General features: G+C 35.3%; 3 protein-coding genes across 4 annotated transcripts in view; all 3 read left to right on the forward strand.

Annotated features, from left to right (window-relative positions):
• The window catches only part of CPSF160 (cleavage and polyadenylation specificity factor 160), a 284561-nt gene that overhangs the window by 131489 nt on the left and 131907 nt on the right, over positions 1–21165 (forward strand). Inside the window, exons 8-13 of one of the 2 annotated variants that reach the window (XM_089809086.1) lie at positions 13722–13853; positions 14039–14090; positions 14219–14341; positions 14894–15025; positions 15989–16120; positions 17504–17581. In XM_089809086.1, coding sequence (XP_089665212.1) covers positions 13722–13853; positions 14039–14090; positions 14219–14341; positions 14894–15025; positions 15989–16120; positions 17504–17581 — 649 coding nt within the window. The remainder of the gene's footprint in view (positions 1–13721; positions 13854–14038; positions 14091–14218; positions 14342–14893; positions 15026–15988; positions 16121–17503; positions 17582–21165) is intronic. The other variant, XM_089809085.1, reaches the window with a different exon arrangement.
• Positions 1245–3108, forward strand: LOC149530832 (uncharacterized). Its single transcript, XM_089810977.1, has 3 exons — positions 1245–1565; positions 1757–2420; positions 2543–3108. The coding sequence occupies exons 2-3, from the start codon at positions 1786–1788 to the stop codon at positions 2781–2783; spliced, it is 876 nt and encodes a 291-aa protein (XP_089667103.1). The 5' UTR covers positions 1245–1565; positions 1757–1785; the 3' UTR covers positions 2784–3108.
• On the forward strand, positions 3155–4947 carry LOC149530833 (uncharacterized). Its single transcript, XM_089810978.1, has 3 exons — positions 3155–3531; positions 3636–4041; positions 4181–4947. The coding sequence occupies exons 2-3, from the start codon at positions 4008–4010 to the stop codon at positions 4768–4770; spliced, it is 624 nt and encodes a 207-aa protein (XP_089667104.1). The 5' UTR covers positions 3155–3531; positions 3636–4007; the 3' UTR covers positions 4771–4947.

A 21165-nucleotide genomic window follows, 5' to 3' on the forward strand; every position in this document is an offset into this window, starting at 1 on the left:
CAGTTTAAGTGTTATGCTAGTCATAGATCCCGAAACATTCACCGTGCAGACGGCGTCATTAGATTTCTTCAGACTGACTTTCCTTACTTCCCATACTAGAGCTTTATTACACTTTCATTCATCCTGCTCATCTCTAAATACAACTGCTTCCTCTTTGGCTACAAGTGGTTCCAGAAAGTCATTCCGGCCATGAACTGAATCACATCTGTCCATCGTAGGGCACCTTTTAAAATATCCGTGTAGTACTGCTACGTCCACCAAGCAATAGAGATCAATCGTGCAATTACAGAAGACGAGGCCGTCGATGATTAAACAATCTGATTAAAGGAGGGTTTCTGAACAGATTGGTGAGCTACCTGCCCAGAATAGAGGTGCATGAATCTGAACCTAAAAGAGTGCCTTGGATTGCATCCAAAACTGGGCATGTTACCACATAAATTTGTCTTTTCCCACGGCAAGTAATTGAAGAAAAAAAAGCTTATTGCTTAGCAATTCGTTTTTTGGAATAGTTAGCTTTCCCATTATATTGGGCTGCTGGAGACTAACTGATTTATCCATCTCAATTTTGACTTGGCATTATCAAAGTTATATTGTGATTCTGTTGTTGCGACTTTAGCATCCATATTGGTAATTACAAAGATTTGAGTGATTCTGAATTCGATGGGATCATTGAGAGTATCTGATATCATTCATTGACAACCTTATAAGTTGTGTTAGCATTCCTTCAGACCCTCTCATCCATTCACAATACCATCAGATTGCACCCCTAATGTAATTTCATTTAAAGACTTCCCAATGTTCACAGGTGTGGATCACATATACTGAGCATATCGCATTCATAGGTCCAGGATTCATATAGTAGGTGCATTATTTGTAAATTGCAACTTATTATTTTGAGACACACAACGATCACATCCACAGTTGATGGTATACTAAGATCACAGTCATAGGTCAAAGGCATGAAGGCAAACTTTATTTGGATCCTGATCAAAATATCATTTGATCATTCGTTGGGAACATTCAGAAATTCTAACTGAGTTGCATCAGATGTAATGTGATCTCTGCTTTAAGAGCAAATTGATATTCTAGATCAGAGTAACGAGAATCGCCATAAAATTGCCTGAATCGGCGATTCGGCGATTAGATTCAGCAATGGCGATTTTTTTGGAGTCGGAAATCGCCATTGCCGATTTCTTCAAGTGAATCGCCTGAATCGCCGATTCAGGCGATTCGGGCAAAAAATCGCATGAATCGCCTAGAAAAATCGGCAGGAATCGCCCGCGGCCAATAAAGTATAGAGTTGTAAAATTTTAAAAAATTGCTTGGTTTTTTTACTTTGTTTTTGACCATTTCTCTTTGTTATAACCCTAAAGGGCCTTCTATTTATTTAACATGAGTAGAAGAGAGGAAAAGTGAGAGAGAAGAAGAGAAAAGAAAAGCCATAGGTTTCTAACCGGCAAGAAGAAAGAGCACAAAAGAGATCAGCAATCCATTTGGGGAGGCCATCAATTGCATTGGGAGCATTAGGGAGCCAATCTCAACACTCCTCAACTCATTTGCAAGAGGTAAGTGCTCTTTTTTTTTTGCATGTTAGTGTATTATGCATTTTTTGTTAAATTTTTATAGTTTTCAAGATTTTTAGTTTAGATCTTGAATGTTCTTTATTTTTACTAAGTTGCAAACTAGGGTTTGTTGTTTTGTAGCTTTTATTAGCTTCAAACTTTGATATTTTACATATAAATTTTTATTGCAGCAGCCTTTGCTTTCATTTTTTGCAAATTCGCAATGGGTAGAAAAGATGAATGTTGGAAATATGACGAAGAGTTTCCTGGAAGAACCAAATATCAAACAAAATGTATTTTTTGTAAAGAAAAAATAACTTCTTGGGGTATTTATAGATTGAAATACCACATTGCTGCTATACCTGGACACGATGTTACAATTTGCACTCACCAAACTCCTGAGGCAAAACGCACTTGCTTAATGGCATTAGAAAAAATTGAAAAAGACAAAGCCAATAGGAAAATGCAACTTGAAGGGTTAAGGGGTATTGGCTCCCATGTTCCCGCATCCGCATCTGCAGCCGCATCCACATCTGCATCTGCATCAGCTTCTGCATCTGCATCAGCTTCTGCATCTGTAGGTTGTGTTGGAGAGGGTTCTTCTAGGCCTCCTTTTTATCCTAGTTCTTCTGCTCGTGCTGGTGCTAGTCGGTCACATACTGAGACAGAGTCCCACACCAACCTATTGCGGCCTAGAGTGCGGAAAAACAGAATGGATAGTTACTTTGTGCCCCGCACTACTCCTGGTTCCCAACCCACGCTTGAGGGCATCGGTTTGAACAAGGAAATTCATGATGCTGCCAGAAAGGAGATATGCAAATTTTGGTACTTTTGCAACATTCCATTTATTGCAGCCAGGTAATTGATTCTTTTTTCGTTGTTTTCTTTAAAGTTAAAATTAAAAGTAAAAGTAAAACTTTAATTATATTTACTTGTTTTATAATTTGAGTCTTTGACATCTAAATTTTTATTTGTGACAGGGCTCCTTATTGGCAGAACATGATAGACGCGGTTGCTATTTGTGGTCCGGGGTTTAAAGCCCCAACTGAGGCTGAGTTGAGCGGATACCTCTTGGATGAGATGGTAGAGGACATGAGGGCTGAGCTCGAGGAGAACCGAAAGGAGTGGATTGCAAAGGGTTGCACCATCATGACTGATGGTTGGACAGATAGGAGGAATAGAACACTCCTCAATTTTCTTGTATCCTGTGGAGGTAATTGATCATTCTACTTTCCTACATACATAATTGTAAATTTTGATTTGTTGAATGCTAATTTGTTGATGATCCATTTAATTTTAATATTCTAATTCGTTGTTTTGTTACTTGTAGGATATATCATGTTCATCAAATCCATTGATGCTTCCGCACATGTAAAAAATGCCACATACTTATGTGAGGCTATTGAGGAAGTCATAGCAGAGGTGGGAGAACAAAATGTGATCCAGGTGGTGACGGATAATGCAGCAAGTTATGTTGCTGTAGGTAAACTTTTAACTTTTCAAGTTTTGAAAATAAATTTATTTGAATTTTGAAATTTGAATTTCTAATTGACTTAAAATTGTTGTAGGTAAACTTTTGATGGAGAGGCACCCCACCATATTTTGGTCCCCTTGTGTGGCACATTGCATTGACCTCATGTTGGAGGAAATTGGCAAACTTGAGTTTGTCAAGTCATGTGTGGAAAGGGCAAAAAACATATGCAAATTCATTTATAATCATTCATTTGTCCTTAGCACAATGAGGAAGTACACAGAAGGAAAAGAGTTAGCTCGCCCAGGTATCACGAGGTTTGCCTCGAATTTCATCACCTTGCAGTCCTTGTTGACATCAAGGGATGAATTGAGGAGCATGTTTGTTGGGCGGGAGTGGATTTCCTCTTCCTATGCTACGACCACTGTAGGGATAGATGTGGCGGATTGCATATTTGATGAGGATGGTTTTTGGAAACCCGCTAGAGAAATCCTGCAGGTAAATTTATTGCAATTTAACATTTAGTATTTTACTTTTACTTTAAGTTATATTATTTTATATTTAAGTTTTGACTCAAGTTTTTTGTTTTACTTTATATGTAGGTCACTGAGCCCCTTGTAGCTTTGCTACGAACTGCTGATGGGGAGAAGCCCTCTATGGGCTACATTTATGAGAGCATGGATAGGGCCAAGGAGGCCATCAGAGCCCAATATGCAGGAGTGTAGGAGAGGTATGGCCCTATTTGGGACATCATCGATAGGAGATGGCAGAATCAGCTCCATCGACCCATCCATGCAGCAGCTTACTTTCTGAATCCGGCATATCGTTTCCGTCCTGAGTTCAAGGCGGATGCAGAGGTTCTCACTGGCTTATACACAGTGATTCAGAGGTTGAGTAGTGATGAAGATAGCTCTGCTGCGATTGTTGAGCTAGACCAGTTCAACAATAAAGAGGGGCCACTTTTCTCTAGCAGGATGGCCATAAATGCTCAGACAACACTACAGCCAGGTAAAAATTAAATAATATATTTATTCAATGTTCATGAATCTAGATTCTAATCTTAAAGTTGATTATGTAATTTTAGAGTTAACTTGTAATTTGTAAATGAGACTAATTGTTTCTATTTTCAATTTTTCCCTTATTGCAGATAGATGGTGGCAAATGTTTGGGGCCACAACCCCAAAACTTCAAAAAATTGCCATTCGTATTCTGAGTCAGCCAAGCAGCGCTTCTGGATGTGAGCGCAGTTGGTCCATGTTCGAGCACATCCATTCGAAGAGGAGAAACAGGTTGACAGTGCAGAAGTTGAATGATATTGTCTTTGTTCATTACAACCTCCGTCTTAGGATCAGACAGATTTTGGGCACTGACTCCTCTCCGATCATTCTAGAGGAGATTGATCCAGAATCAGAGTGGCTCACAGAGGTTGTGGATCCAGTCTTCACTGAGGAAGACCGTGTGTGGGTTGACCAGGTGGATATAGAGGCTGAGGCAGCTAGAGCACGTTCTTCAGGCATTGGTAGACGCACACGTGCACGCACAGGCACAGGCCCTAGCGACGTTCATGAGCCCATCTTACATGCGGGAGATATGGCTCGGCAGTCCTCTAGGACCTACATTAGACGCCTTGCTACTAGGCAGACTGGATACTCAGAGGCTGAGGCTGAGGCTGAGGCTGCAGCCGAGCTTCAGGATGATGTTGAGGATGATGATGATGACTATGAGTCTGAGGCTTGAGCTGGGGCCTTGTTTTTATATTTTGTTTACAGATATTGATACTGAATCATTGATAGACATATGTTTCAAACTTTCATGGATCTTCATCTTAGATTCTTACATACATTTATGATTTGATGTCTTATGGATCATCTTACATACATTCTATGATTTAAATCATTGTGATCATTTGATTTCTATTTACTTCAGCTAGCTTACAATTTACATTTTAGATAACATAGTTACATATGTGATGGATTTTATGTTCCATGTTTATGTATGTTAAGTTTTAACTTTTATTTGATGATGTTATAGTGTGTTTAAGTTATATTCAATAAAGGGTGCATGAAATAAGTTTTAAATTGTTAAAATCTTTAAATTTAAAGGGTTTTTTCAAATTTGCCGATTCATTGCCGATTCATTGCCGATTCACGATTCGATTCGGCCTTGCCGATTCCGATCCGATTCCGATTCTTGTTACTTTGTTCTAGATAATCTGTTATCTCAAATTTAATTGAATCTTCCTTAACTAGGCTCAGATACCATGTTAATAATGATTAGATTTATTACAGATTTGAACTATATGTGTATTTTAATTTTTCAGAATGCAATTTTTAAAGATTTCTATATCTTACTTGCAGGTTGTAATATGAACAAGACAATAATCTCTCTTAAATATGGGAACATATATCTTGTCAGATTTGTGTTACTGAGTTCTGAATATGAATTTTGTGATCGAGTTCCAGATTGCTTTGCACTAATTGATTTTGGTGCTTAGCATATCGATTAGATTTGAGTATATATACCCTTTAGAGGGGTACGAAAGTGAATAGGCATGTCCACAAAAAATGGAGACATCTATTCATCCATCAATAGCAAATCAGATCGACGCTTATACATAACAATTCATGCATAAATTATAATTATGATCTTTTTGTTATCTTTTGTGGGGAATGCTCCTCAATCAGATGTAAACCTGATCACTCAAACATTCAATTATAATTGGTGGCAATTATAGAGATTTCCAATATCGATTAGATCAATATTCTCCAAATAATAATGATATTGTTTTAACAATGCAGACCGGTATTTTCAAATACACACACACACACACATACTTGGAACAACTGGATAATGATTTAATCAGATTTGTGAATGGTAATTTGATTCATCAATAAGATTGCTATGATGATTCAAACATTAATTGTGTATGTATGCATATCAATATACGAGGTATATTGATATATATATACATGCACTTAATTTTTTTTTTGATAGTTAATGTTAAATCTGTAACTTGTTAATCATTCTGATCTGATAACAGATTGATCAGATCTGATATAGCATGATAAGTAGAGGAACAAGTCTTTGCATTATTCCTTCCTCAAGATCGGCGTCTATCTTTAGAGAGGTTATTTAGTATTAATCTAACCACATTTGTTTGTGTTTGTAATTAATATTAGTCACCCTTAGAAAGTCGCCGACTTCTAGAGGTTAGGCAAAGTGATTTGTTGAAGAGACATGTCCTTTATAAAGACATGCCCCTTGACTCCTATAGTTATAGAGGGTAAGGATGAAGTCTAAGAGCACACAAGATCAACACAAGTCTGCTCCTAAGTCATTACTGCCCACATACGAGTTGCAGAATTAAAAGACAGAATTCTGATTTACATTTCTAATTCAATTGAAGGCAATACTTTGAAGTTATTCTCAGCAATTCACAAGGAGAAGAAGAAGATCAAATCCAGTCTATATTCAGTCATAGAATTTGCAGAAACTTTACATGGTATCAGAGCTCTGGTAGTCGAACCCAAGCTCTGCAAAATTCGGTTATCAGACTTCATATATATCTAGCAACTATCTCCTTTCTTCAATGGCATACACAATCAGACCCAAGAACGAATTTGATGGGAAAGAACACTTTGATGCCTGGAAATTCAGAATCATGATGATTCTTGAAGAGAATGATGTAAAACAATTTGTTGATAAAGCATCCAAACAATCGCCAGTTGAACCTCATAAATCCATCTGGAGCAAAGGAAATATGAAACCAATTCAAATCATATTAGATGGAGTATAAAATATTATCGTACCCATGCTTACAAAACGTCAAACTACATTTGATATGATGAATGCATTACGAAATGCATTTGAGGTCAACAATGCAACTAGGGTTCTAGCATTGAAAAGGCAACTAAATCACATTCAGATAAAGAAAGAAGAAGCAATGAATTCTTACTTCTTAAGGGTTGCCGGCATTAGAGATGAACTATCAAGTATAGGAACCATTATTAGTCATATAGAATTAACACTAATGGCTATAGGTGGATTACTATATTCATGGGAGACTTTTGTTTAAGGAATAAGTGCCAGAGATAATCTTCCTGACCTCAATAGACTTAAGAACGATTGTCTTCAAGAAGAATCCAAAAAACTAAAGAAAGGAGGAAAACTGAAAACAAAAGATGAAGAACTTCATGTTCTTAATGCAAACTCATATAAGGGCAAAAAGAAGCATTTCAAGAAGAAAAAGGGAAACCAAAAGAATGGGAAACCCAAAAAAGATTTATCTAAAATAAAGTGTTTCAAATGTGAAAAAATTGGACACTACATATCTAATTGTCTTGAAAATTCTAAACAACAAGCAAACTGTACAAATGTTATTAGGGAAGAAGATACCTATGATCCTGAGAATCGTGTATTATACTTCTCACTATCAAATGAAATTTTAAATAAAGCATGGGTAATTGATAGTTGATCTTCTAGACATATAACGGGATACAAAGAAACACTAGACTCTCTATCAGAAAAGGTTAACGGTGAAGTTACCGTTGGCGATAATTCAACACATTTTGTTGAAGGCATTGTAAATTGCACCTTGAAACTAAAATCAAGAAATACTCTTCCTCTCAAAGGTGTACTCTATGTACTAGGAATTATAAGAAATCTAATCTCAATTATAGCCCTTGAAGATGATGGGCATAATGTTGCATTCGTGGATGACAAAGTATTAACTTGGGCAAAGAACTCCTCAATCAAGAAAGCAAAGTTGATTGGTTAGAGAAAAGGATATTTTTATGAGTTGAATACAAAATCTAGTCAACCTATTCAAGCCTTAGTTCATAAAGTTGCAGACGTAATTGAAATATGACACAGAAGATTAGGGCATCTAAATTTCAAAACCTTATCAACTATGGAGAAGATGGTTACTGGATTACTTGAACTAAATAAAGACCACTCAAGCATATGCAAAGGGTATGCTTTGGTAAGAACACCAGAAGTCCATTTCATGATAGCACTAGGAAAACAAATAATGTTTTGGAATTAATTCATTTAGATTTATGTGGGCCTATGTCTGTTCCTTCTCTTGGAGGATTCTAGTATTATATTTTGTTCATAGATGACTTCTCTAAGAAAACATGGATTTACTTCTTAAAATGCAAAGAATCAGAAGAAATCCTAAAGAGATTTAAAGAATTTAAAACATTAATTGAAAACCTTTTAGGACACAAAATTAGAACCCTTAGAATTGATAATGGAGGAGAATATGCCTCATACTTGTTGAAAAGGTTTTGTAAAGAATCAGGGATTAAGAGGGAGTACACTGTTTCTTATAATCTAGAACAAAACGGGGTAGCAGAAAGAAAGAATAGAACAATTATAGAAGCTGCAGGAGCTATGATTTTTGGTCAAAATCTAGAATATAACCTTTGGCCATAAGCCTTTTGTAGTGCTATTTATATTCAAAACAGAAGCCCGCATTCTTATCGTATAGATAAAACTCATGAAGAGGTATCTACTAAGGTCAAACCTAATATAAGTCATCTTAGGATTTTTAGGTGCCCTGTATATATCAATGTTCCAAAAGAAAAGAGAACCAAGTTAGAACCCTCTAGGAGGAAAGGTATTTTTGTAGGGTGTAGCGAAAAATCTTAAGGCATATAGGATTTTCATACCTGGACAGAAAAGTATTGAACTTAGTAGGGATGTGATTTTTGAAGAAGATCTTGTATTCAAAAGAGCCCTAAGTTCTGAAGAACCTTCTCCTTTATCTAGTTCTGAAAGAAATAATGAATCTGGGTCCCAGAGGGAGAACTTAGAAGAAATTGAAGATGAAATTCAAAATCTGAATTTTAAAGTAAATCAAAATTCAAAGAAAAGACCACTTTGGGCCATTAAAACAGTCGAGGCAGCTCAAGACTTTGTTGCACCTTCTGGAACAGTCAGAGAAAGCAAAAGACCTAAAAGATTCTTTAATTATACAACAAACATGAGTGATTTATCCAAAAGAGAACCAACCAATCCTTCTGATGCTATTAAACATACAACTTGGAAAGAAGCTATTATAGAAGAATGCCAATCTATTATGAAAAATGATGTTTGGGAAATTGTTCCAAGACCTAAAAGAAAATCTATTGTTTCTTCCAAGTGGATATTTAAAATAAAGCATGTTGTTGATGATAGCATTGGAAAGTATAAAGCTAGATTTGTAGCCAGACGATTTTCTCAGAAGGAAGGGATTGATTATAAAGAAACATTTGCTCATGTTGCCCGATATACCTCGGTAAGAGTAGTCTTAGCAATTGCAACATCAAAGGGATGGAAAGTACATTAGATGGATGTAAAAATAACATTCCTAAATGGAAAGATTATAAAAGAAGTATATCTGGAGCAACCTGAAGGATTTGAAACTCATGATCCTAACGCTTTTGTTTGCAGGCTCAAGAAAGCTCTCTATGGGGTTAAACAGGATCCTAGGGCTTGGTATGAAAGAATTGATAAGTATCTCACTGGCTTAGGATTCTCCAAGAATGAAGCCGATCCAAATTTATATTATAAAAGAGATAAAGATGATATGGTACTTTTGATACTGTATGTTGATGATTTACTAATAACAGGTGATGATCATCTCATAGATCAGTGCAAGAAATATCTAACTAGAGAATTCAAGATGAAAGATTTGGGACTCCTTCATTACTTCCTAGAACTGAAAGTTCGGCAGAATTTTGACATTATCATACTTAATCAAGGGAAGTATACATCAGACATTTTGAAGAGATTTGGAATGTGGAATTGCAAGCCTATGTCTTCTCCAATGGAGACTAATCTACATAAACTTAAGGAAGCAACAACAAAATCACCTTTCATAGATCCTACCCTCTACAGACAAATGATTGGGTTCCTTATGTACTTAGTAAATACAAGACTAGATATTTGCTATGCTGTTAATGTTTTAAGTCAATTTATGTGTGAACCAAAGGAGATTCACCTAGTTGCAGTTAAACACATTATGAGATACTTACAAGGCACTCTTAATTTTGGACTCAAATACGAGAAGGTTGGCTTAGACTTACATGGATTCACTGAATCAGATTGGGGTGGAAATGTTAAAGATAGAAAAAGTACTTCAGGATGCTATTTTAGTTTAGGATCAGCGATGATATCTTGGATATGCAGAAAGCAGTCTTCAGTAGCTCAGAGCTCCACAGAAGCCGAACACATTGCAGTAGCGATGGCCTCTCCAGAAGCAGTCTGGCTAAGGAAGTTATTTGTGGGATTATTTGGGCAAGCCATGAACCCTATGATCTTTCATTGTGATAATTAGAGTTCCATCAAGCTTTCAGTGAATCTAGTTTTTCATGACAGGTCTAAGCATATTGAATTCCTTAACATTATGTAAGAGATATGGTAGACAAGAATTCTGTAAAATTAGAGTACATTTGCATTGTAGATCAGACAACAGACATACTTACCCAACCTCTATCTAGAGTGAAGATAGAACACTTCAGGAGGAGACTTTGTATGGTTGAGTTGTAATCCATTTGTACTCTTTAAATTAGTAATAAAATAATTTTATTTTGTCAGGCTATTGACTATTATGGGCTCCACCATTTGTGTTCATTATTTAAGAGGTGACGATCTTTGAGATAATGAACACTTCTATAAAAGACATTATGAGAGATGACGATCTCTTAGATAATCTGCTAAACAGTAGAGTTCTACTGTAAGATCTAGATGATTTTAAGATCATATTGTGATGTTGACATTGCTATGTCAATGAGTCACAATTTGGATAAAGGAATAATTTTATTATTCTTTAGGTTTATACTGTATTCTGGTAGATCTTAAACTCAGGATCATGTTGTGATATAGAAATATCAGTATCTATGAGTCACAACTTGGATAAATGAAGAAATCATATTACTCTTCGGATTTATCCTGTACATTGTATTCTTTGTAATACCATTATCACTAGTAGCAGTGATTTGTCATACTGCAGTTTTAGTAATATGACATTGTATCATGTGTTCTGTGATACCACATGCTAAGGAGATTCAAATAGATATAGAGTATCAATTCTTGCTTGTTCATCTTTATTGATGTTGCTAGATATGATATCTCTCAGTATGATTATCAAGTTAAGAGGGAGTGTTAAATTTGTAACTTGTTAATCATTCTGATCTGATAACAGATTGATCAGACCTGATATAGCATGATAAGTAGAGGAACAAGTCTTTGCATTATTCTGTCTTAAAGATCGGCATCTATCTTTAGAGAGTTTGTTTAGTATTAATCTAACCACATTTGTTTGTGTTTGTAATTAATATTAATTACCCTTAGAAAGTCGCCGACTTCTAGAGGTTAGGCAAAGTGATTTTTTGAAGAGAATAAAGGACATGTCCCTTGACTCCTATACTTATAGAGGGCAAGGATGAAGTCTAAGAGCACGCAAGATCAACACAAGTCTGCTCCTTAGTCATTACTCCCCACATACGAGTTGCAGAATTAAAAGACAAAATTCTGATTTACATTTCTAATTCAATTGAAGGCAATACTTTGAAGTTATTCTCAGCAATTCACAAGGAGAAGAAGAAGATCGAATCCAGTCTATATCCAGTCATAGAATTTGCAGAAACTTTACGGTTAATCGGCCGAAGCCTAGATTATTTATTATTATTGTTAAGATTAATTATTATTATGTGTTAACCTTGAGTAGATTTGAACCCAAGACCTCCTTGATGAGAGGCTCACAATTTACGATACGTTGTAGGCTTTTGCCTTATATATGCACATAATCATATCAGTCTTAGTGATCTTATAGTCATTTACAATTATTTAACCACATATACTAACTTCAACATTGCCTTTTAGCTAGGGAGGATAAAAGTCTAACCACGTTTATATCACAATAGGCTCATCTATTGTGAGAAGAGATATCACTTTACTCGTGATATCAGAGGATATAATATACTCAAGAATATCAAGTCACATGACATTCTTCATAAAATATCCATATTATGGTATGTGTATTGACATCAAGTCTCATGATGTCTACCATAGTGAATCATGGTATATCCATAGATACACTATCCACCATGATTATCTCATAAGGATCATGACGATCTTCAAATAATATCAAGTCTCATGATAGCTATCAAAATGTCGAAGAGATACTAAGTATCATGACATGTCCATGGATATCAAGTCACATGATATCCATCATGATAGTAAAGCTAATCATTGTAATGTTGTCACTTAAAAATGTCAAATACAAGTGTTATTTATTTGAAAGTTTATCACCTTCCAATAATGTACATAGGAGGCCCATAAAGTCATGGATTCACACACATGAGAAAAATGGATTTTACATGAAGTCAGCACGGATTCTCTCACGTGATATTGTCATGGCATATTTTGGAGGAGGCATCTTCAAATCTGGGTTACATTTCCATTTCTAGAGAAATTTGAAGAGGTAAGATACATTATTTTCTTGTCTTCAATGATGAAGACTTGGAGTGGGTTGATCGGGTTGATTGAGAGGCAGAGGCAGTAGAGGAGGCTAGAGCACGAGGAGACCTAGTGTAGGACCCTGAGGTTGAGAGTGATGGATCCGACTTTGATGATGAGGATTATGAGGATGAGTATGAGGATGAGGAGGATGATCATGTCACTAAGGTTCAACCTTAGACATAGGGAGAGAGGATGGATCTAGAGGCTTCCATGACCTATCTTAGGTCTACTCGTAGGAAGACATAGGCTACTATGAGCCTTTCTTTTGATATATGTTTTGAACTTTTGATTCCATGGATTGCATATTCCATGGATATTGACATATTGTAGACATTTGACAGTTACACTTTATTTCAGATTTCTATTATGTTATTTAGTTTGACTTTATGTAATTTCTTTCAAAAATCGCATTTATACTTACGCGATATATGAAAAGTTGTATATGTGTGCAAAGTAGCTTCTATTTATCTCAATTATTGTGTATTTGATGTTAGTTGGCTAAATGATGGATGAGAAAACTTAAAATTCTTAAAAATCTTTGAATTGCATGGGTTTTTTCAATTTGTTGAGTCCTTGGCGAGACCAAGTACGAGCCCAATTTGGGCCTGACTGAGTCCAAGTTTGGTAACACTGATTCAAACTACCAAACTGGTGAAGGCTACAGGGCTCTGTCAACAGCTTGCTGACAATATGCTGTTATCTCAGAGACACCAGCAAAATATCTTTTGAGGAACAACGGACACTCTTCTGTCAATAGAGCTGATTAATTTAAATGACTTGAAAGCTGTGGGAAGGAACTTAACTGGCTGCAATTAATAGTGTGCAATCTCTTTCAGAACGATTAATGAATCATTGTTCAGGATAAACTGTAATGGCATATTGCTGATACATATTGGTTCACAGAAAAACAAAAAATATATTGAAGTTCTGTGAAGGACTATCAAAAAGGCATTACTTTGTTAAAACTATGCCATAAAAATAATGAGAGAAGGGCTTTTTTGGTCAACTATGGCAATGTAGTATTATTATCTCCATTTATTTTTTGTTATTTCTTTTCCCAGAGAGCACATGTTCATTTATTTTTAAAAAGGGTAGTGTATATTTATTTCCATGATTGTGTATTTGCTATGAAGCAGCATAGTTAAAAGTATTTCAATTTGACATTTATTCATGTTTTTCAGCCCAGAGACACCAAGGTCCAATATTGATGTGGAGCTTGATGCTGCTCATGCAACATGGATCTCTAGTGATGTAGCACTATTCTCAACAAAGACAGGAACTCTGCTATTGCTCTCACTTGTTTATGATGGCAGGTAAATTGTAATTTCAAATTCTTATGCGTTGTTTATCATTTGTATTAGATATGAAACAGCTAAGGTTCTGTCATCATGTCATGATATTTGTACTTGGTTGCTTAATGAAATGTAAACCATAAGAGATATATATATATTTAAAAAGATGACACAATTTGTTTTTTCTTGTGGTTTTCTTTTCACAGGGCTGTACAGAAGCTGGAGCTATCAAAGTCAAAGGCTTCTGTCTTGGCATCAGTTAATTTCTACGCAGAAAACTATTTCTCTAACTCATTATTTTTGAATAGTTATAGATGTCTCCATGTTTGGTATATGCCGATTTTTGTTTAGTTAGCTTGTTTTCTCATGTAAATTATTCTCATTAGTGCATATCGACGGTTGGGGATGCATTCTTTTTTCTTGGAAGTCGCTTGGGTGATAGCCTATTAGTTCAGTTCAATTGTGGGATAACATCATCTTCTTCAAGTTCAAGATTGTCAAAATCAGAGGTATTCACTTATGCCGAGTTATATTTTGAGAAGAAGGGTTTGAAAGTTCATTTTTATGGCCTGTTGCTTGCATATATATATATATATCACATCTTACTTTAATAGTTTTGACACGATTAGTTTTGCAGGTTGCTTTTGCAGCTCCCCCCAGTATAATCTTTTAAATTTCATATATATGTCATGAATTAAATAATTTTATCAAACACAAAATAGTGAGGGTTTTTATTTTGGGTTGACACCCTGGATGATTGGAAACTATGGATCAATATGTCAAATAGGTGGGAATAACTGATTGTATATTATTAATTAATTATCAAACTTTCAATGTGACTTTTAGGATGAAACCTGTTCTCCTAATTGTTTGCTTCTTGAATTTCTCCTCCACAAAGCTCTTTTTGCTTTAATCAAATGTAGCCTTCGACTGTTTTCACAATCACCTGATTGGCTTCACAATGTTTATCGCTTCGATAAATACATTCACTATCTCGTTTCCCATCTTTGATGGAAATTGTTTGGGTTTTCAACATTTCTAAGAATCAAACAAACAAACAGGTTGGTGATAATGATGGGGAAGCTCCTTTAGCAAAAAGGTTACGACGAGCATCTTCAGACATTTCTCAAGATGTTGCTGGCGAGGAACTTTCTCTTTACAACTTGACTCCCAATAACACAGATTCATTACAGGTTGGTTTTCCATTTCTCAATTCTTTCTTTAGTGTTTTTCTTTTTCTATCTATTTTGACATTTGTAGCACAGAAGTATTCAGAAATCAGTGTGTTGTAATGTCTTGTATAGTTTTGGTTTTCTATCAGTAAGTCTTTAACTTGAATTTTTTTTCCTGCTCATCTCACCTTTTCAACTTCATTTCTTGTTTTTATTAAAAGAGAACTTATTCTGGATGGGAAGAAAACACTGAAATTACATTAATGTTGAGGAGTGGCCAAAATTGACTGACATTATCCCAGAAGTAAATCTTATTACAGTATTAACTATTAAGTTTCTAGGGTCCTCGCTGTTTTAGAAATAACAAACAAGAAACACACTAGAACGGTAAAGCTTTTTGAGGTTTGAGTGATGATATTTAATATTTCAGTGTTTGTTGAAAATGTTAGTTATTGTCTTTGATCAAGAAATGTCACAACTGTCCTTTAAATGGATTAATGAATTTGAAACTTGGTGTTGTTTGAAATAGAAGTTCCGGGATTATTAAATTTTTTGGAACTTAATAGATTAAAATTTAAGCGAATTGGAAAACAATAGAATATGTAAATGCTCATTTGACAATTTAATGAGGTTGTAGTGGCTATGGGAAAGAGGGATTTGGGTAAATCATATGAGATTTAATAAAGCATTATTTACATGTAATTGTGAATTCCTTTTCATTGAAAAGTTTGTTCGTTAATAAGTGAGGGCTTGTAGTAATGTAGAGTATATCAATATATACCATTTAAAGGTCATAAAAGTCATTTTCCTTAGCTATGAGAACTTGGCTCAAATGTTTATTAGCTGGCAGTGAATTTCTTCTTAATTTGAGCTCCTAATGCTTTACTTGTGATCATTATTTGTTATAGACACAGTATTTGGGTTATGCAATTAGATTTTTAAATATATAGTTATAAGAAGAACTTACACTGTCAAATTTTGCAGCAGAAGGCATTTTCATTTGCTGTTAGGGACAATTTGGTTAATGTTGGTCCATTGAAGGACTTTGCTTCTGGATTGAGAAGCAATGCAGACGTTAATGCAGTGGGTGTTGCAAAGCAAAGCAACTATGAGCTGGTTAGTATTCTTTGCAAGGCCGTTTTAGATTGTTTAATAATGCAAGTGCAGAATAATACCCATGATTGAGAGACTTCTATAATTAATGTAAGAAATTTGTGTTTGGTAGCATAACATCTTAGGTGGACAGAATGAAAATTCAACAGTGTGCCATCTAATAGTTTTTGTTGTTTTATATGAAGTTGTATGTTATTTGGGGGAATGGTGGTATTAATGGAAATCTATTTTATGAATTTTGAATGTCAGATTGTTTTTATTTTAGATATATATTTTTATTCATACTTATATTGCTATTGGCATTTTAATACTTATACTTGCATTAGTGGAATATAGCCTTTGAGGAAGAAACTGTAAGTTCAAAGCAGAATTACCAAAATATGGATTAAATACTTACTTTTCCTATGATAAGAAATAACTCATTCCTACCAAGTGAGCTTTAAAAATGTGACCTTTCTTAAACGGGTACATTAATTATTGTTGTTTCATATATTTATGCATTGTTATTGATAAAACATGTGTGACGTTTTCCTATTGGCTACCTCTGTTTCTACTCTTAAGAAGCTCCCTGAATAGTTAAATATGGCTCTTTACCCACTTTTCTGACAGCAAGCAATAACAAGCTTAGTGAAATAGTCTAAGACAAAGTAGCTGCATATAGGATAAGGAAGGTAAATGGCAATTTAATTCATTTGTCAGTGTCCATGATGGTGTCCATACATCAAAATCGTTCGCAATGAAAGAGAAAAACACCTTAATATGTGCATGTGTAAATAGACACATGCATGCACAGCTGTACCCACACATGCACTCAGATGCACACACATGCACACGCACCCTGCATGTGTGTACAGGTCCATGCACATGTGCAAATATACTCCCATAGAGATTCATGAGTACGCATTTGTGCACACATGTTTGCCTGCATATGCATGAGCACACACTCTCTCTCTCTCTCTCTCTAGTGACTCATCTCCCTGTCTGATCTATAACAATTAAAGTCAAATCTTTGCAATGAGGATATTGTGGAAATTTTCTACGAATGTCTTGATAATAAGTTTGTTTGCTCTAATTCTTGTAACTATAGTTTTGATTACTAAATGATAGAAACTTAGAGTTGCTATCTATATGCTGTCTATTCAAGTTTATGTGTCATTCAGGTTCACAGGAAGTCCATTCTTTGTACATAAAATAGAAGAATAAATGCACTCATGATGCAGCAAGGGGAATGCTATGCCCTGCCGCATGCTGAGTGTTTGCAATTTTTAAATAATGTTTTGTTTTCATTGTGAAATACTGAAGAATATGCTCTTGTTCTGTGTTTCATCTGGGAAAAAGTATCAGAAATAAGGTACTGATGCACTCCAGGTGGTATGTGCTCTGCAGGTATGCTGTTCTGGGCATGGAAAGAATGGTTCCTTGTGCATTCTTCAACAGTCTATACGTCCAGAGTTGATCACAGAGGTGTTCCAATTTTTTCCTAATATAATAGTGTCTTCAGTCTACTATTCAAATTTCAAATGTTAGTAGGAATTATGAATATTAGTTTTTTGGTGGAGAGACAGGAGAGAATGCTTTAAATAAGCACATATGGGCCATAGCATATATTTTTCTTTCCCTTAGTTCCTTTAAAGGCCAAACTTGTATCTGTTCTCCATAGACGATGTCCATGAAATAAAAATATTTTGAAGTTCAATCATTTTATTTTTAGCTTTTTATTGTCATCAGAATGATATGTTTTTGTTAATTAGGTTTATGTGTTTTTCTGATTATCTGCTATTGCTTTCCTTTCCTTGAAGGAATATGTCTGTGCCATGACCTAGTTGTAAAGTGCCTTGACAATTTTTGAAGTTTTATCCTTGTTTTTCTGCCTTAGGAATTTTGTCAAACACTTCCCTTGCAGCCTCAGTTTGCTGATGTTTGTTGTTTTGCTATGATTTTTGAATGCCAATGATATTGATGAATACAAATGATTGCAAAATAACTAATTTCAAATCAAAATGATATGCGACTTCTTTTTATTATTTTCCAAATGCAAGTGCATGAAATTCTGATGTAAAATGCACACCTACAGCCAAGAGGTATTTTCACAAACACTTGGTATGCATCCTATGACTATGCAATGAGACGTTTTTACAAACATTTGGCATACAAACTGAACAGTTGAATTAAGTTGATTTCCCTTCAATACTTTAATGTTCACAATGATTGAATACTTTGGTAACAAAAAGACATATATTACTTGTCAAATGTATCCATCTACAATTGCCAAATGTAAATAGCAAAAGAACTTGGAATAAGTAGCTGAGATGACATGCTTTTTGGCTTTGCTTTTTCGGACTGCTTTTTCGGATCTGCTTTTTCGGACTGCTTTTTTAGATCTGCTTTTTCGGACTGTTTTTTCGGCTCTGCTTTTTCACTTTGCTTTTTCGGATCCGCTGCAAAAACTGAAACCTTTCTCCTTACCAATTGATGTCAAAAATTAGATGCACGGGCTGAACAAAAATCACTGAATATTATCTCCCAGTTAATCACAAATGAATTGGCTGAATACCAATTCCTCCACTCCCAACTAGGGTTGATATCTCACAACCGAAATTGGCACCTTAGAGTCTTCAAACCCTCAAGCAAGTATGCAAGCACTAAGGCTCTCAGCACAATAGATGAATATGCAACTCAAGATGTGTAAAATGACCCCCCAAAGGCTCCTTATAAAGATTTCACAAGCAACTCCAAGAAGCTTCTAGAGGAATCCAACACTTTATTCTTTTAAGTGACTTTTTGATATTTTATTATGTTAATCACTTCAATATTAAATCAATTAAATATGAAGTTACTTTTTAATATTTCATTGTATAGTAACCTTATAAGTAATTAATTTAATATATCTTTTCCGCCTTATTTCTTCCTTTTTAGCCTCCGGGGAAAATAAAGGCTAAAATAAAATAAGTAGCTGGTGCCTGTCAAAAAGGGGACATTACACTAGTTGTTTTTGAATGTTTTTGGACTCTTTTTCATGCTAGGTTATAAAAAATAACAATATACGAGTGATATTTTCTTGTTTGTCAGAGGTACTTTGGAGCATAATGTTGTGGGAAAGAAACACATGTTGCTTTGTCAGCTAGGGATGTGATTGACATGACAAAAAGGTTTTGGATGATCAACATTGCAGTAAGCACAAGAGTTTTCCCATTTTGGTAATGTAAGACCAAGTCATTCAAGTTTGTCAAAGCTCCTAGATTTTGTGGTATTGCCCCTAGTTTAGAAAAAACTATAAGGCCGAGCTGTTCAGTAGCTTTGTACTGGATGATTTGTTCCTGTGCACAGACAAAGTTTGGTTGCTCTCAATTCTTTATACAAATAGAATTAGACTGCTCTTCTTCCTTTGCAATAAATTAGAAAGTTTAATAGCACAAGGACCAAATACAATGTTTTTTGTCATCTACATGGGAGAAGCTAGATTTCAGATTTTTTCATAAGTCTTTCAGAATCAAAATCCTTGGGAAAGTGAATAAGGTGAACTCTCAAGTGCACACCCCCTCAGCTTTGTATGTCCTACTCTCGACTAAAAACTAGACCCATGTTCTTTTGGTCCAAATTGGTTTTGTTTCTTGGTTGAGATATTGGACATGTTATGATGATTACAAGGTCTTGAAGAAGTTTGTAGTTCAAACCCAAGGAGGTCATTGAAGCTTGGAAAATAGTAGTTTTTAGAAAAGGGAAGAAAGAAAAGACGTAGGAACTGTAAAAGGTAACCTCTGGAAGAATTATAACATATTAGAAATAATTTGCAATAAAAACATAGCATAGTGTATGTGATAATAGAATAGGATGGGGATGTGAATAGATGGAAATTACTGTACTGACCAAGATACGTGGATGCTTCCTTGTCCTGTATTAAACGGTCCTCACACACTTGTCATGCAGACTATTTGTCATATGATACTGAATGAGTTCACAGGCAAGCCTTTTCCTGAAGGCCTCAAAAAATTCACTGCGAGTCCTGCAAAGGCTGTAGCCTGTGCCTATTTCTAGTTGGGCTGTGCTAGTCTTCCTAATGATAACTTGAAGGATTTACGGACAAGTCACTCAATCCCAAGATCAAGTAGGATTAGTCTTCTTCTTAGGTTGACAGACCTATCTTTTCGTTTTATACCAGGAAGTACTGATCGATTACATTTTATTCAAGTTGTAAACTCATGCCCAACATAGCAAATTGAGTTTGTTTCTGAGATGATTCCATGCAGACCAAATGCAAGCTGCAAACATTTAAGAAACCGAGGATAGTTTGAAGGTTGGTATCGTGGCATTATCAAACAAGTTGCTAATTTGATCAAGAAAGAGGTCTGCCTGGTAATTGTGGAACACAAACCGCTAGAAAATATTTACTTTTGATCTCAGTAAGATGTAATTCTCATCTCCACTCCAGATACATCACAAGATTGATATGCTAGCAACACTGTAGTTGCATGAAACCAGGGAAGCTTCAGAAGCATCATTAATGACATCAAGTCATGGCAGAATTCACCTCTAAAGGATTGAAGAAACTAGCAGACAACATTGTTTACGATGAAATGTGTCTTTCCATGCAGTGATATTCTTTCTGCATTAAAATAATTTTTTGATTATGCAAAATACCAAAAGCTTATTACATTTCATCCTCAAGTAGAAGAATTGCATCCTCAAGGTGGAGAAGGGTGATGTGCGGGTTCATATGTTTTATGTGCAGACCAAGAATCACAAGATCTGACTAGGTGGCAGTATCATACCGTGGATTATGTTGGAATCCTCATTCAAATGAGTTCACTATATTTTGTTGCGTTTGCCTTGATGGCGAACTTGGACAAAAAAATTCCTTGCCTGTGATATCCTTCTATTGACCTCTAACATTGAGAGCCTCTATCTCAACATTTCCACTGCCTGCATTGTTGAAGCTTTCTGCTATTTTATAAAAGATCACTGATAAGAGAAAATAAATGTTATCCATTTGCCATCCCTGGAGCAGTCAGGACAGTTTTATTTATTTTTTGATTCAAGGCAGCAAACAT

This window comes from Cupressus sempervirens, chromosome 11 (assembly GCF_028749045.1).
Source record: "Cupressus sempervirens isolate cs-2001-9-10 chromosome 11, ASM2874904v1, whole genome shotgun sequence".
In the NCBI taxonomy this organism is placed as follows: Eukaryota; Viridiplantae; Streptophyta; class Pinopsida; order Cupressales; family Cupressaceae; genus Cupressus; species Cupressus sempervirens.

What these genes read in the sequence shown, in the direction of transcription:
- LOC149530832 (XM_089810977.1), top strand. Translation starts at nt 1,786, where the DNA reads ATGGGTAGAAAAGATGAATGTTGGAAATATGACGAAGAGTTTCCTGGA. An exon ending in ATTCCATTTATTGCAGCCAG is followed by an intron (nt 2,421 to 2,542) that starts GTAATTGATTCT and finishes TATTTGTGACAG; the next exon opens with GGCTCCTTATTGGCAGAACA.
- LOC149530833 (XM_089810978.1), top strand. Translation starts at nt 4,008, where the DNA reads ATGGCCATAAATGCTCAGACAACACTACAGCCAG. An exon ending in TCAGACAACACTACAGCCAG is followed by an intron (nt 4,042 to 4,180) that starts GTAAAAATTAAA and finishes CCCTTATTGCAG; the next exon opens with ATAGATGGTGGCAAATGTTT.